The 13,463-nt window shown below is 53.1% G+C and overlaps 1 protein-coding gene across 2 annotated transcripts in view; it reads right to left on the bottom strand.

Moving 5' to 3' along the window:
• PI4KA (phosphatidylinositol 4-kinase alpha) overlaps positions 1-13,463 on the bottom strand; it is a 135,330-nt gene that overhangs the window by 106,994 nt on the left and 14,873 nt on the right. For both annotated transcript variants that reach the window (XM_069100900.1, XM_069100901.1), the window contains exons 4-8: positions 11,898-11,986; positions 10,937-11,009; positions 9,651-9,910; positions 8,323-8,389; positions 3,111-3,259 (exon numbers count right to left, since the gene is read on the bottom strand). In XM_069100900.1, coding sequence (XP_068957001.1) covers positions 3,111-3,259; positions 8,323-8,389; positions 9,651-9,910; positions 10,937-11,009; positions 11,898-11,986 — 638 coding nt within the window. The remainder of the gene's footprint in view (positions 1-3,110; positions 3,260-8,322; positions 8,390-9,650; positions 9,911-10,936; positions 11,010-11,897; positions 11,987-13,463) is intronic.

Here is a 13,463-nt window from a genome sequence, read left to right as displayed (position 1 = left end):
GCGTCTCTGAGGCCAAGATTCAGGTGGGGAAGGGATTCCTGGATGCAGGATCTCCTAATGCTTGGCGCTGTCCAGGGATGTGACGGCTGTCTGCTGAGGCCGCCATTCTCTGCCTGGGAGGCTCCCGGTCTGGGACACACACTGGGGAGACCCAAGGGCGTACAGCATCACTGAGGCCAGGGAAGAAGGGAGGAGCCCCTGACCACATCTCAAGCTTCCACGATCATCTCCTACTTCCCTCACTTTGTTTGTCATGGGCCAAGAAAGCAAACTCCAAGATCAGAACCGTTCTCCCAGACATACTCATTTGTGTACATGGTTGTATATTAAAAATAAACTTCAGGATATAAAATAGCCCCAACACTTGGGGGGAATCTGCGGTCTGGGGCAGTGTTCACTGTCTCTTGTAGAAATTCCTTATGGCCCTGTCCTTCAGTAATGGGAATGTAAATTTGTAAGATCTTCCCTGCCCCTAGGCTAAAGTGCACCTGCAGCCTGGGGTGGGAGGCTTGTTTTTCAGTAGATACTTTGTGATTGGCCAGTGGGTCCAGAAGGTTGTTACATTCTCTGAGCCAGGAGAAGGCTATAAAAGCCCTGATGTGTAGCTATGTTTTGGGGGCTCACTTTGAGAAGTGTTCTGTGATTTGATCAGATGAGACTCTGGGAAGCCGTTGTTGAGAGTTCCCCGGCTTTGAAAAACCCAGATGTTGATTTGGTATGGATGTAATGGTTGGACAGTTTGGAAAGCTGTCTTCTTGATCTGTTTCTGCCTTGATAATTCTGTCTGTATACCGTGTTTCCCCGATAATAAGACCTATCCCGAAAATAAGCCCTCCCCTTACTGTGTAAGATTTCTCTAAAATAAGCCCTCCCCCGAAAATAAGCCCTATTGAGATTGCTACTGTAGTGAAGGTGATCCCCTGCGCTACACGCTACATTACGATACCCTCTGTATGCACCGTCCCCCCCCCCGTGAAACGCACGCCGCGCTCCGAGCTGCATCCAATCAGAGCTGCAGCAGTGAGCGCATCATCCTGTTCTTTACTGAATTCATTATTGAATAAAGGTACATTTTTTTGTTCACATTTACCTGTTTATTAAAATTGCTGTCAAATAAGCCCTCCCCTGAAAATAAGCCCTCTGGTGTTTTTCTGTCCAAAAAAATTTAATAAGACAGTGTCTTATTATCGGGGAAACACGGTACTCTGAAGTTCGGGGTGCTGACCTTTTTCCCCTGAACTAAGTGAACAATACATATTTGACTGATTAAAGTAAGCTTGTTAACCCATTTTGAGTTGCTTTCCTTTAACAAAGCAGATCCAAGAACCTGTGTTGGCAAGGACCCTGGGGACGCTGGGGTGCTTGCTGCTACACCTTCATGAGTGAAGGCAATCCTCCCCAGCATGGGAATGCTCTCCTGCAATGTGGTCGGCAGCCCCAGCAGAGAAGGCAAACTCAGCCCGGGTCTGTCTCCCTCTCACCTCCTCCCTAGAGCAGTCTCTACAAAACCCTGCATTTCAAACAGTGTGTAAAAAGGTAACAAGCACCTATAAGCACTTACTACAGGCCAGCCACTGTGCTGAGCAGAAAGAATGGCCCTGCCCCAAAGAGGACACACAAGAGGCAGATGCAAGGTGGGTGGGCAGGGTAGAGAGCATGGCTGTGCAGCCCATGGGGGAAGGGCCCAGGCTAGCGGGCAGGGCAGAGGGCATGGCCACGGGGCCCATGGAAGAAGGGCCCAGGCTAGCGGGCAGGAGAGCCAGAAGGGCGGTTAGACAGTGCAAGGAGGAGGCCCTGGGCACTGGGGGAAATTCTAAGCCAAGAAAGTCATTGAGGCAAGATGCTGAGGCCTAGAAAGTCAGAAGCAGAGTCACAAAATGCTGCTATTTGAGTACTGGTGTCTGAAATGCAGGCCCTCTAGTCTTGCAGGGGCCTCCCTCGTGCCAGGCAGCACTCAGGGAACAAGGAAGGACTCTAGCCCTGGCATCTCTGCAATTTCCCCTATGTTCAGACAATCCCAAGCCTGGAGATTCCAGAGTGAGAAGCCGCAAGGGGATTGGCCTGTAGTGACCCCATAGTGCTGAACAGGGCCCACCAGAGGACCTGCAGGCAGAAACCTGGCCCGGTCAGCCACAATCTGATCTCTGACAAGGGCCTAAAGGAATGCACTTCTCTCAGGAAGCCATCCTGTGGATTCACTGGTCACAGAAGGGAAATGTGACATAGCATCTCACTCCGATGAGCCTGGGTTAGAAAAGGGGTGCACTAGTAAGGGGGGGAGCCGAGCTGTGTGAGCTGAGGGGGCAGCTCCTCACCAGGAAAGGGGCTGGACCCTCAGCGGGAGGTTTCCTGGGAAGGGGAGGGGAAGGGAGAGGCGCAGTGATGTTGGCACTGTCCTTCAGGGTTGGGCAGCGGCTCCCCAGGCTGGTGGGGAGAGCAAACCTTCCAGGAGAAAAGAGAAGGGATGATCTAGAGTCACCCAATGAGTTTGAAGCATTGAGTCCCTGAAAGGAATGACAGGAGAGAGGCTAGAAGGGGAGGGGGGGGCCTGAGTGCCAGGCAAAGGAAGGAGATCCCAGAGAAGGAGGCGCAGAGTAAGAAGGGCAGAGCCCTTCAGCACACATACTGGCCCAGCATGATGGAAAGGCAGTCCCAGGTGGGGAGAAAAAGGAGGAAGTTCTGTGCTCGGGGAGGGGAGGGGCCCCCGGCCCGCTCTAGCTCTCCCCGACTGGGCTCAGCTCCCAAGGCACAGAGGCTGCCCCAGCACACAACAGGACTTAACTAATGCTCATCACTTGATCAACACAAGAGACAGCTTAGACACAGAACGGACATGCCCAGGTAAAGCGACTGGCAGAGAAGAGGGAAGAATCCAGGCAACCCCACGGTCATGAACACGGGGGGGGGGGGTGCCTCTGACAGACGCCCACTTCACCACAGCACAGAGGTGACATGCTGCTTCGTCCAGCTGTTAATCGGCACCGCGGGCTCCTGGCAGGACCCTGCAGAGCAGGCTGGGCTTCCCCTTTCCCAGAGTGCTGAGGAGCAACGGCCCAGGAGGGCCCTGTGCACCCGGGAGGGCCCCATGCGCCCAGGAGGACGTGACTCACCAAGGCGAGAAGGTCACGGAGCATCCCCAGGGGAACCTGGTACTCGGCAGAGCAGGCGCCAAGGACGAGCGGAGACACGGAGAAGCTGGAGCTAACTGTGAACAAGTAGCAGCTGGGCTCCACGGCCAGCCCCTCAGGAAGCAGAGGCCCTGCGGAGGACAACAAAGGCTGGCTGACCAGCAGCCCCAGGGAGGGACGCGGGGTGCCCTCTGCCTGAGCCAGGCCAGCCGGGCTGGCAGCCCACAGGCATGGGCTGACGCAGAAAAGCAAAGCAAACCCAACCTAAAAAAACCAACCCCGCCTCCAAAGAACCCACGGCCCATAACAGTACAGACAGGACACGGTGGAGGCCCTCGAGGCCACAAACATGTGCCAGGTGGGAAGCTAAGCGCAGGGAGTCAAAGACGGACGGGGCCTGCCTCCACACGTGGGGGCACAGGTGTGTGGCTCAGGGGAAAGGCATGACCAGCATGGAGGGGCTCTGGAGCCCGGAGACGAAGCTCCCTGTTTGGATGGGGAGGTGGACGCAGACCAGAGGGAGCAGAGGCCAGGCCAGAGGACATTAAAAGCCCACCGGGCCCTCAGTTTGGTCTGAAGGTAGCCAGGGTCACTGCAGTTTGCTGTGCACTGAGAGCCTCTAGGAAGGCCAATGTGAGCACCAAGGGGAGGATAGACACCAGGGAGAGGCCTACTGGATGAGTGAGGCAGGAGGTGATGAGGGCACTCCTGAGGAGGAAGTGTCTGGAGAAGAGGGGGCTTATGGGAGAGATGCTGTGGAGGCAGAATCGACAGGCCCCAGCAAGTGCCTGGATATGGGAGACGAGGGGAGGAGCCTCACATGACTCCTGGGGGGTGAGCCTGGGGGCCAAGACAACAGCAGGAAAGGCAGGAAGGAGAAAAAGCCCCCTCTGGACCTGAGAAGCGCAAGGCGTCTCGCAGACACATGGCTGGAGGTCAGGATCCGAAAAGCAGACATGAGAGTCCTCTGCATGGAGCTGACCATGGAGTGCATGGAGCTGCTGAGCTTGCCAAGCTGAGTGGTCTAGAGGGAGAAGAAAGGAGGGCCCAGGACGGAGTCCTGGGGACCAGCTCTGACTAGCAGACTGAGCACCACAGACACAGGGCTGGAGGCCAGCAAGGGGCTGACACCCAAAAGGAGCAGTAAAAGGTCTCTTGGCTGCCCTTGATGAATTTATATCAACTGACCACGATGAATGAGATCCTCGGGTTCAGAAAGAAAGGGCAGATGTGACCGCTGGGCCACTATTTATCAGAGATCATGCAAACAGGAGAGGTACCACAAGACGTAGGCAGTCAGGGGGCACAGTGGAGAGAGTGCAATTTCTGCAGTCAGGAAGTCCTAAGTTCAAATCCAGCCTCAAATACTTCCTAGCTGGGTGACCCTGGGCAAGTCCCTTCACCCAGTTTGCCTCAGTTTCTTCATCTGTAAAATGAGCTGGAGGAGGAAATGGTGAACCACTGCGGAATCTCTTCCAAGAAAACCCCCAATGAGGTCACAAAGAATCAGACACGACTGAACAACAACCACTCCCAGAAAGGAGGGGAACAAACATCTTGTCAAAAAAAGGGAAGAGAAGAGTCTGCCAGTTTGACGTTAACTCCTGGAAAAATGCCCCAAAGGACCATGAAAGAGCTGGCTGAGAACAGAAAGACAAAGAACTGTGAGCGCTGTGGGAACTCAGAGCAATGCGGCAGTCAGCCGCGAGCACAGAGGACCCTGGATGGGAAGCGCCACTGCCCCACTGGACGCGGCCTCGACCTGAGCACCAGATGCAGGGACGTGCATCTGGGAAATGATTTTGCTCAACTACGTATATTTGGGATTTGTGCTGCTTTTTCTTTCTTTTTCAAAGGTGCAGAAAGTGGGAGGGAAAGAAAGCATAGAAAAATTTTTTTTAAAGAAATGGCTGGTGAACATTTAGAAAGAGAGGAAGATGGTGCCCCCCAGGCTGGCTGATCAAGGCCAGGCCACGCCAGGACAACCTCACTTCCTCTTTGGGAAACATGACTGAACTTATACATAAAGAGGAACACTGGAAAGGGCCGGCCTGCACGTCAGCAAAGCGGGCAGCCTTTCAGGAGGTGGTTGGCACAGCTGGGAGGGGGGGGGTGTCTGTTGGGGGGGGCAGATCTCTAAGAGAGGAGCAGCTGTTTAACATCTACTTAACAAAGATGTGGATAAAGGCTCCAGGAAGGCTCATCAACTTGGCAGATGGCTCAAAGTTCGAAAGGGCATCTCACCTACTGGATCCATGTTGGAGCCCGGGGCTAAATCTAAGAAAATAAAATCCAATCACTAGGGATAAATACAGATCAAAAGAAGTTTTCCTGAAAAATATTTGGGCTTTCGGGTGGGCCATAAGCTCAGTGGGAGCGGGCAGGGGGATGTGGCAGCCCAAAGGCTAACAGTATCTGGGGCTCCCTGAGCTTTGAGAACAATGAAGCATCCTCAGTCTGTCAGCCCATCTCGAGTCTTGGGCTCAGCTCTGTGCACTACAGGTAAGGACGACACTACGAGGCTGGAGGGTGTCCAGAGGAGGGCCAGTCACCAGAAGGATGAAGCAGTCTGTCTCCTGCCCCCACACTAGGGACTTCCATAAACTTCTTGGCCTTCCCTCAGAGCCCCCCTGCCCCACTTCAGCCACACCCAAAGAGGCTCCGACCCTCAATCCTGCCACCACCTCCCTGTTCAAGAATTGTGAAATCCCACCATCTGACCACAATCCGCTGCCTCTTCTCACAAAGTTCTACTCTTCATCCCCACCGTGGCCTCCCCTCCCTTGCCTCCGAAATCCTCTCCTAGGCTCTCCCCTGAACAAACCACTTTGTCCTCAGCACCATCTTGACTCCTTGGTGACCAGTTCGACTTTGCACTGTCCTGTTCCCTCAAGTCCCAACAGATCCCCCCTCTCCATATTCCTGACTGTGCCCTGCCAATGCCTTCTCCCACCATCCACTGCCTTCACAAAGGGGGAGGAAGCCATTCAACCCTCCTGACTAGGGCCATTCCAAGTTTATGTTACACAACATCCACTGGGCCCTCACTGCTGCTAGGCAATCCTGCTCTACATCCCTCACCACCTCACTCTCCCACCCTCCGCAGGGACTCTCCCCAACCTTCTCAGCTGGGAACCTGGAGGGTCTGACATACTTTACAGATAAGACTGCAGCCATTCACCGTGAGCTGCTTCTCTTCCTCATCTATCACTCAGATGTCTCCTTTACCCCTGTCTCACAAGGCTTTGCTGGATCCCAAGGGCAGAACCAGAAACCATATGAGAAAAGCCGCATAAAGGCCCATCGAGGCTTACTATAAGAAAATGTTCCAAAAGAATGAGATGTGCCCCCAAGTGCAATGGGCCTCCTCTCAAGGCGGGGAGGGCTTGGGGGTCTCCCCACAGACCCAGGGCAGCTGGGAGAGCAACAGACAGAAGTGCTCCTGGCATCATGACAGGCTCTGTCAGAGGGGGGATTCCTTCATTCCAGGCTGGCAGAGCTGGCCGCCCATAGTCCTGCCACACGGGAGGGAAGCCCAGGAAGAAGAGTGCGACAAAACCAGCAGAGCAGAGAGGGTGTGGGAGGAGGGGGAAGTCAGCAAGGACGGAAAAGGACAAGGAGCTGCTAAGACACCATCGATGCCTCGGGGAAGACCCTGGTGGCTGAGTAAAAGGTGAGACAGAATACAGACTAGGACAAGGCAAAGAGCCACCAGTTGCGGCCTCCTGGGGAGGGCCGGGCTCTGTGCAGAGGCCAGCTCCCTTTCAGGTGGTCTGTGGGCTCCTGCTGCAGAGACCAGGGGCATGGGCTGCTTCATGCTCCCTGGTTCAAAGGGCAGGGCCACAGTAAGAGCAAATGTTAAGAGACCCAACTGCCAGCAGCCGGCCCTGACTTGGAAGGACCCTCTAAGGGTGGATTCCGAGGGAAGATGTGGGGGCAGAATGGGACAAGAGACACGGAGCTAGTGGCTAGGCTGCAATCTGTGCCTCAGAAGGAGTGTCCACATCAAAGGGAGTACCAAAATGGAGCCTGTTCAGGAGGGAAGGAGCCTTTCATCACCCAGAATTCTGAGAACACAAATTTAAGGTGCTCACTGCCTCCAAGGACCTGAAGGGGAGGGAGAAAGCAGATGGGAAGGAGGAGGATCAAGTTCTCAATGAACCCCCATCTCCGCTAGAGCTTAGGAGAAAGGCTCTGGAGGACACGCTAACGTATTTCAGATCAAACACTAACCATGAAGTGCATTAGTGATCTAAGTCCTAATCAGGCTTTTTTTGTGAAAAACTATGGAAAAGGTGGCTACTCTGCAAAGATTCTACTCAACAAGCCTTTAGAAAGAGCTTGCTCCATGCAGGGTCTGATGCTAGCAGCTGAGAAAAAACAAAACAACAAACGTCGCTGTCCAAGAAGCCTGTGTATCCTGGGGGAGCCCTGACAACCTGTGAGCGCTGCTGTACAGAGAACCAAGGCAGTGGAGTCAGAAGGCTGGGCTTCCCACGCGGCTTTGATCACTGCAGGACCCCCAAGACTGGGCGTCCCAGGCCCTAAGCCATGAGGCGCAGCACAACAGCCAGGCGCTTCCGCATCTCTAAGAAAACACAGGAAGCAAACAGCTGAGAAGAGCTGAAGGAGTCGGAGACAGACCAAAGGCACCAGAGGGGCTGCCTTCAAACAGCTGAAGTGGTCACACGAGGGACGCTGCAGAGCACAAGGGGGGAGGACCAGCTGTTGTGAGGTCTTGGCCCACAATGCCAGTCACCCAGAAACAACCTAAGGCGGTGAGCTCCCTGACACCGGAAGGATTTAAGCAGTAAGCACCTTGCTGGGTTCCTGCAGTGGGGAGGTGGGTAGCTGGGATATTCACTAAGGTCTGTCAGTCCATAGAATGATCACGGGGGAAACAAGGAGCCTCATGCTTGGCAGGTGGGGCACGTGAGGGCAGGGGCTGCCCAGTGCACGCTCTGAGGGGCTGGCTGGGGGCTGCATGGGGAGGAGGACCATTCTGGAGGGACCCTGCAACTTTGGAGCAACACAGCAGACACTGCCCTGTCCCGGCTCTGCATAGCCACGAAATGCCTTCTGCAATGTCTTCAGGCACACCTCCATGTCCCGAGGCACACCCAGACCATGGAACCCTGGAAACCAGCCTCTTCCTTGGATACCACCAGCCCTCAGGCCAAAGAAATGCTCTTACCTTCCAAGGAGTGAAAGATGGATGCTCCAGGAGAGCTTGGGGCTGGTATTCCTCGTTCAGGGCTCACCTGAAATAGGGAACAGGAAACAGGATACCTGATGACTAGAGTCCCCACAGCACCTCAGCCAGCAGACTGTCCTAATCTGCTGTGGTCAGAAACCATGGCCAGTCTGCCCAAGGGGGCAACCTCTGACTGTCAGCCTCTCCAGGCCAGTCCTATGAGGGTGCAGGTCTTTGCTGGGCCCAGGCCAAGTAGGGAAAGGAAAAGATTTTAGCAACCCTAAGACCCCTCCTGGTTTTGAAAAGGACTTCTCTGGAGGGCAGACTCAGCTGTGCTGTCCTCCATGAAGTCTGCCTCCAAGCTGCAGCCCCCACAGTCCCCAGCTCTGTTCTCTTGTCTCAAGATGCTGGGTCTTTGCTTCCTGGAGGGATGCTGGGTGCTTTGAACACATGACTTGCATCTTCTGCTCCCCCCCCAATGGTGAGAAGACACAAGACAACTGAATCAATCCCTGACTACACAGTAACAGCGGATCATCCTTCTGGGGCACACTGCTGCCATCAACCTTATAAAAACACCAAGAAGCAGCAAAACCTGATATTGATGGTGTAAGGGGAAAAGAGGCCCACCAGAGAAGGGCAGGGCAGCAAGCTGGCTCTGAGGAGAATCTGAGCGTCAGGAGGGTCCAATGCTGACGGTGGGCACTGAGATCACACACGCAGTTGGGCAAAGAGTTTTGCAAACATTCTCTCACTTGATCCTCCTAGGAGCCCTGGAGGGGGCGGGGTAGGTCTGATTATCATCTTCATGTTCAAAGATGAAACTGAAGTAGAGAGGCAAAGTGACTTGCCCACGGTCACATAGCTAGGCACTGTCTGGGGCTAGATTTGAACTCTCAATATCCAAATTCTATCATGTCTTTAAAAATCATCAATATGAGGAAGATAAAAAAAAATGTGAAAAAAACATCCCGTGAGGCAAAGAAAGCATAGCCAGGTCCAGGGGCCGCACCCACATTAGGGGGCCCATGTGGGCAACACCTGTGAAGGGAGCCCAGGGCAGGCAGGGCAGGCTGAGGGAAGAGGTGACGAGGAGGGGCCGGGCCTGGTCCAGGGAGGGGGGACCTGAAGGGATCTGGAAGGATCCATGCCTGGCTGAGGGGTCTACTCACTGAGGACTGGGTCAGGCCTGCCAAGATCAGGGAGACAGGCCATCAACAAGAAAGTGCCTTTGTGCCTCTGCTGCCACGTGAGCCCAGGCTGGTGCTCGGGTCTCCCCCCCTTATTTAGATGTGACCTCAAGGGTAGCCCCAGAGGCCCAGACACACCTGAGAAATGCTGGAGACGCTGCTGGTTTTTCTCTTCAAGGTGCCTTCCTGACACACGGTCAGTAAAGTGCTGGGCAGAATGGAGCGGAAGTCATTGAAGGAGCGCCTCCGAATGCCCTCAAGCTCCTCTGGGACTTTCAGTGACTGTGGCGAGATCTGGGGGAAAAGCCTGGAGAGGAGGGGCTCATCGGCGAGGCTGAAGCGCCCAAAGGCCCTTGAGATGCCCAGCAGGCAGGGCACCGTGTATCGACACAAGTACTCTGGAATAAAGGAACATGAGAAAGGCGATTAAAAGGAAACAAAATCACATGGCCCAAGTGCCGGGTCCTGTAGCCAGGGCTGGGCCCAGAGAGGAGGCAATGACTCCAGCCCGCCAGGAGTAGACACCTTCTGAGGAGGGAGCAGCAGGACCCAAGATCCAGATGCCAGCCCAATAAAAAACCAGCAGTCAGCTCTGCTGACCCTCACAGAATAGGCCAGGCCTCTTGTGGGTGGGGGGTGTCAGGCAGGAGATGCCCACTCCAATGCGCGCCCCAGCAACAAGCATCGGCAGCAAGAACCTTGCAGAAAGACAGGCCACGGGGCCAGGGCCTCAGTCACAAACACTAAGCCGCGAATGGGCTGTGCCAGCCCTTTGGGGAAGACTTAGTGGCAGGGTCAGGGCTCTCTCCCACCCTTGACCAACCCTAGGGGACAAGGAATAGGATAAGTTTCATTCTTGTCACTTTACAGATGGGCAGAGAGGGCTAGGCTCCTCTGAGGTGATGCAGAGTCCTGGAGCACTGGAAGTGGGTGTAATGCTCTCCTCACAACAGCCCCCACTGGCCACAGGTGCCAGCTGAGCTGGGGAGAGGGGAAGGGCTCCCGGCCCCTTGGGAGAGAGGCCTCCCTAGCCCTCTCTATCCAAAGTCACAGGTTAGCACCCCCTGCACGCTGCTATTTAGTGGCTCCATGAAAAGTCCACCGTGCTCCTCCCTCTTTGACTGGGCTTGGCTAAAACAGGCCTGTGATGTTACTAAGAAGAGCCATAGGCTACCGTGCCATCCCATGGAGCAGGTCTGCCCAGGAACAGCCCAGACCACCCTTGGAGAGAAGGGATGCCTGTGCATATTCTGACAAAATGGGTAACATCCAAATCAGATCTAAAAGACAAAGTCAGCAGCTACAGAAGGAGAGTCGGGACAAGTCCTAAACCATCAACTTTGTCCTTTAGAGAGAGAGTAAAGGGGGGTAAAGGTGAGCAGTATGCCATCCCATGGAACCACATCATTAAAGAACAAACATACCCTTTTCCTGTATCTCTGAAGCCTTGCACATTCCCAAAAGGAGGTTCAAAACATGCAAAACTGTCTCGAAAATCTAACAGCCAAGAAAACAGATAAAATCAATCCAAAGGTTAAAAAAGTCAATCACATGTTGATGAAGGGATGCAGTGCCAGTGCTGGCCCTGCACCTCCTCTATCCTGTTCTTCCCGGCACTGCTTTATGTCCCCTTAGGCCTCCCCTCAGAGCCTTCTGAGGACCCAATGCACACCATCCCAAATGGCTAGTATCTGATCTGCCCAACCTTCTGCAGAGCTCAAGAGACCAACTCGGGGCAGGGAAAGAGGGAGGTTAAAGGCAGGCACAACAGAAAAAGGGGACAGCTGAGAGCAAGGGAATGAGAACCCGCCCCCCCAAAACCAAAACCGATGTAAAGGAGGTGTAAGGGCATCAGAAGCATGACCACGGAGGCGGCCATGGTGGGGAGGGGGGAAGGTCTGGCCACCTCATACAGCCTCAAGGAGGTCACTGGATCAATGGACAGCACAGAGACAAATGTTCATAATGCCAACTCTGGGCCAAAGAAAAGAGGTCCATCTGGTTCGGTCGTCTACTCCGTTTAATAAGGCGGTTAAAAAGATTTCCACCAAAAATGGCTGAAACTTTAATAGCTTGGGCCCTGAAGGAGAAAAGCTTCGTGTACTACCTGCCCCAAATGATTCAAGACAAAGGGGTTAAGTCTGGCCTGGCAGAGAGTGCCCAGGGCTGCTTGGGTTTTGTTTGGAGAGCCTGGCACAGGGCAGGAACTTAGTTGGTCTTGTTGGGTGGAAAACGTAGTGCTCTAAGGTTTGGGTTCTGAGCTTACTATTTGTTCCCCAACGTCCCCTTTTGGTACATGGGTTTCCTGCTCTTGGGGGGGACCTGGACCAACAGAAGGCTTGGAAGAGGGCCACTGGCACATCAGAGAATGGTGGCCAATCTTACCTCGTTCCGAAGGGTGGAATCCCGATAGGCCACATCCGACAACAAAGTCACCAAGCAGAAACTGAAGTTCTCTGCGACGGGGAGCATGCCTGCAAGACACAAGGACATCGGAAATGAGCCCCAGAGAAAACTGAGACACGCATGCATTGTTGGTGGAGCTGTCACCCAATTTAACCATTGTGGAGAGCAATCTGGAGCTGGGCCCAAAGAGCTGTGCATAGCGACACCCCCACTAGGTCTCTATCTCCAAGAGAGCAAAGAAAGAGAACCCACATGTACACAGATATTTCTAGCAGCTCTTTTTCTGGTGGCAAAGAACTGGAAACTGGGGAATGGCTGAACAAGCTGATGGAATTAGTGTTGTTCTAGAAGAAATGACCAACAGGATGAATTCAGGAAAATCTGAAGGGAGCCGAATGAGGAGAACATACATAGGAACAGCAATGTGGTCACCTGTGAAGGACTCAGCTCCTCTGATGACACAATGGTCCCAGACAATCCCACAGACTGATAGCGACACCTCCAGAGGAAAAGCTATGGAGTCTGAAGGCAGACTGAAGTAGACTTTTTGTAAACTTTCTTTTTCTTGGGGGTTTTTTTTTGGTCTATTTTCTTTTACAACATGTAATGGGAATGTAAATTTGTAAGATCTTCCCTGCCCCTAGGCTAGAGTGCACCTGGAGACTGGGGTGGGAGGCTTATTTTTCAGTAGATACTTCTTGATTGGCCTGTGGGTCCAAAGGGTTGTTACATTCTCTGAGCCAGGAGAAGGCTCTATAAGCCCTGATGTGTAGCTTTGTTTGGGGCTCACTTTGAGAAGTTTTCTGTGATTTGATCTGGATTCTGGGAAGCCGTTGTTGAGAGCCCCCCCCCTCGGCTTTGAAAAACCCAGATGTCGAAACCCAGATGTTGATTTGGTATGGATGTAATGGTTGGACAGTTTGGAAATCTGTCTACTTGATCTGTTTCTGTCTTGATAATCCTGTCTTTATATTCTGAAGTTCAGGGTGCTGACCTTTTTCCCCTGAACTAGGTAAACGATACATGTTTGACTGATTAAAGTAAGCTTCTTAACCCATTTTGAGTTGCTTTCCTTTAACAAAGCAGATCCAAGAACCTGTGTGAGCAGCCACCCTGGGGACACTGGGGTGCTTGCTGCTACACAACATGACAAATATGGAAATATTTTGCATGAATGCACATGTATAATCTATGTACAATTGCCTGCCTTCTCAATAAGAGGTGAAGGGGGGGAGGAGGAAGAGAATTTGGAACTCAAAATTTTTTTTAAATGGATGTTAAAAATTGATTTTACATGTAATTGGGGGAAAAATGAGCTGCAGGGTTCAGACCACTAGCCATCCAGGCCAGAAGAGAGGCTCTGACATGGGCCCTCATGGGCAATGTGTGTGAATGGCCCACCACCAGTGAGTCAGACTCAAAAAGGACAGAAATTTAACTTGAATATCCCAATGGCCTCTTCAAACACTCCAGATTTAAACTAACATGCTTCTTTTTTTTTAAGCAATCGGGGTTAAGTAACTTGCTCTAGGTTACACGGCCAGT

Source organism: Petaurus breviceps, unplaced genomic scaffold, assembly GCF_028583685.1.
Source record: "Petaurus breviceps papuanus isolate PSGF00001 unplaced genomic scaffold, PetGlider_PUasm1.0 428, whole genome shotgun sequence".
NCBI classification, from domain to species: Eukaryota; Metazoa; Chordata; class Mammalia; order Diprotodontia; family Petauridae; genus Petaurus; species Petaurus breviceps.
This window is presented reverse-complemented; position numbering and strand designations above follow the sequence as displayed.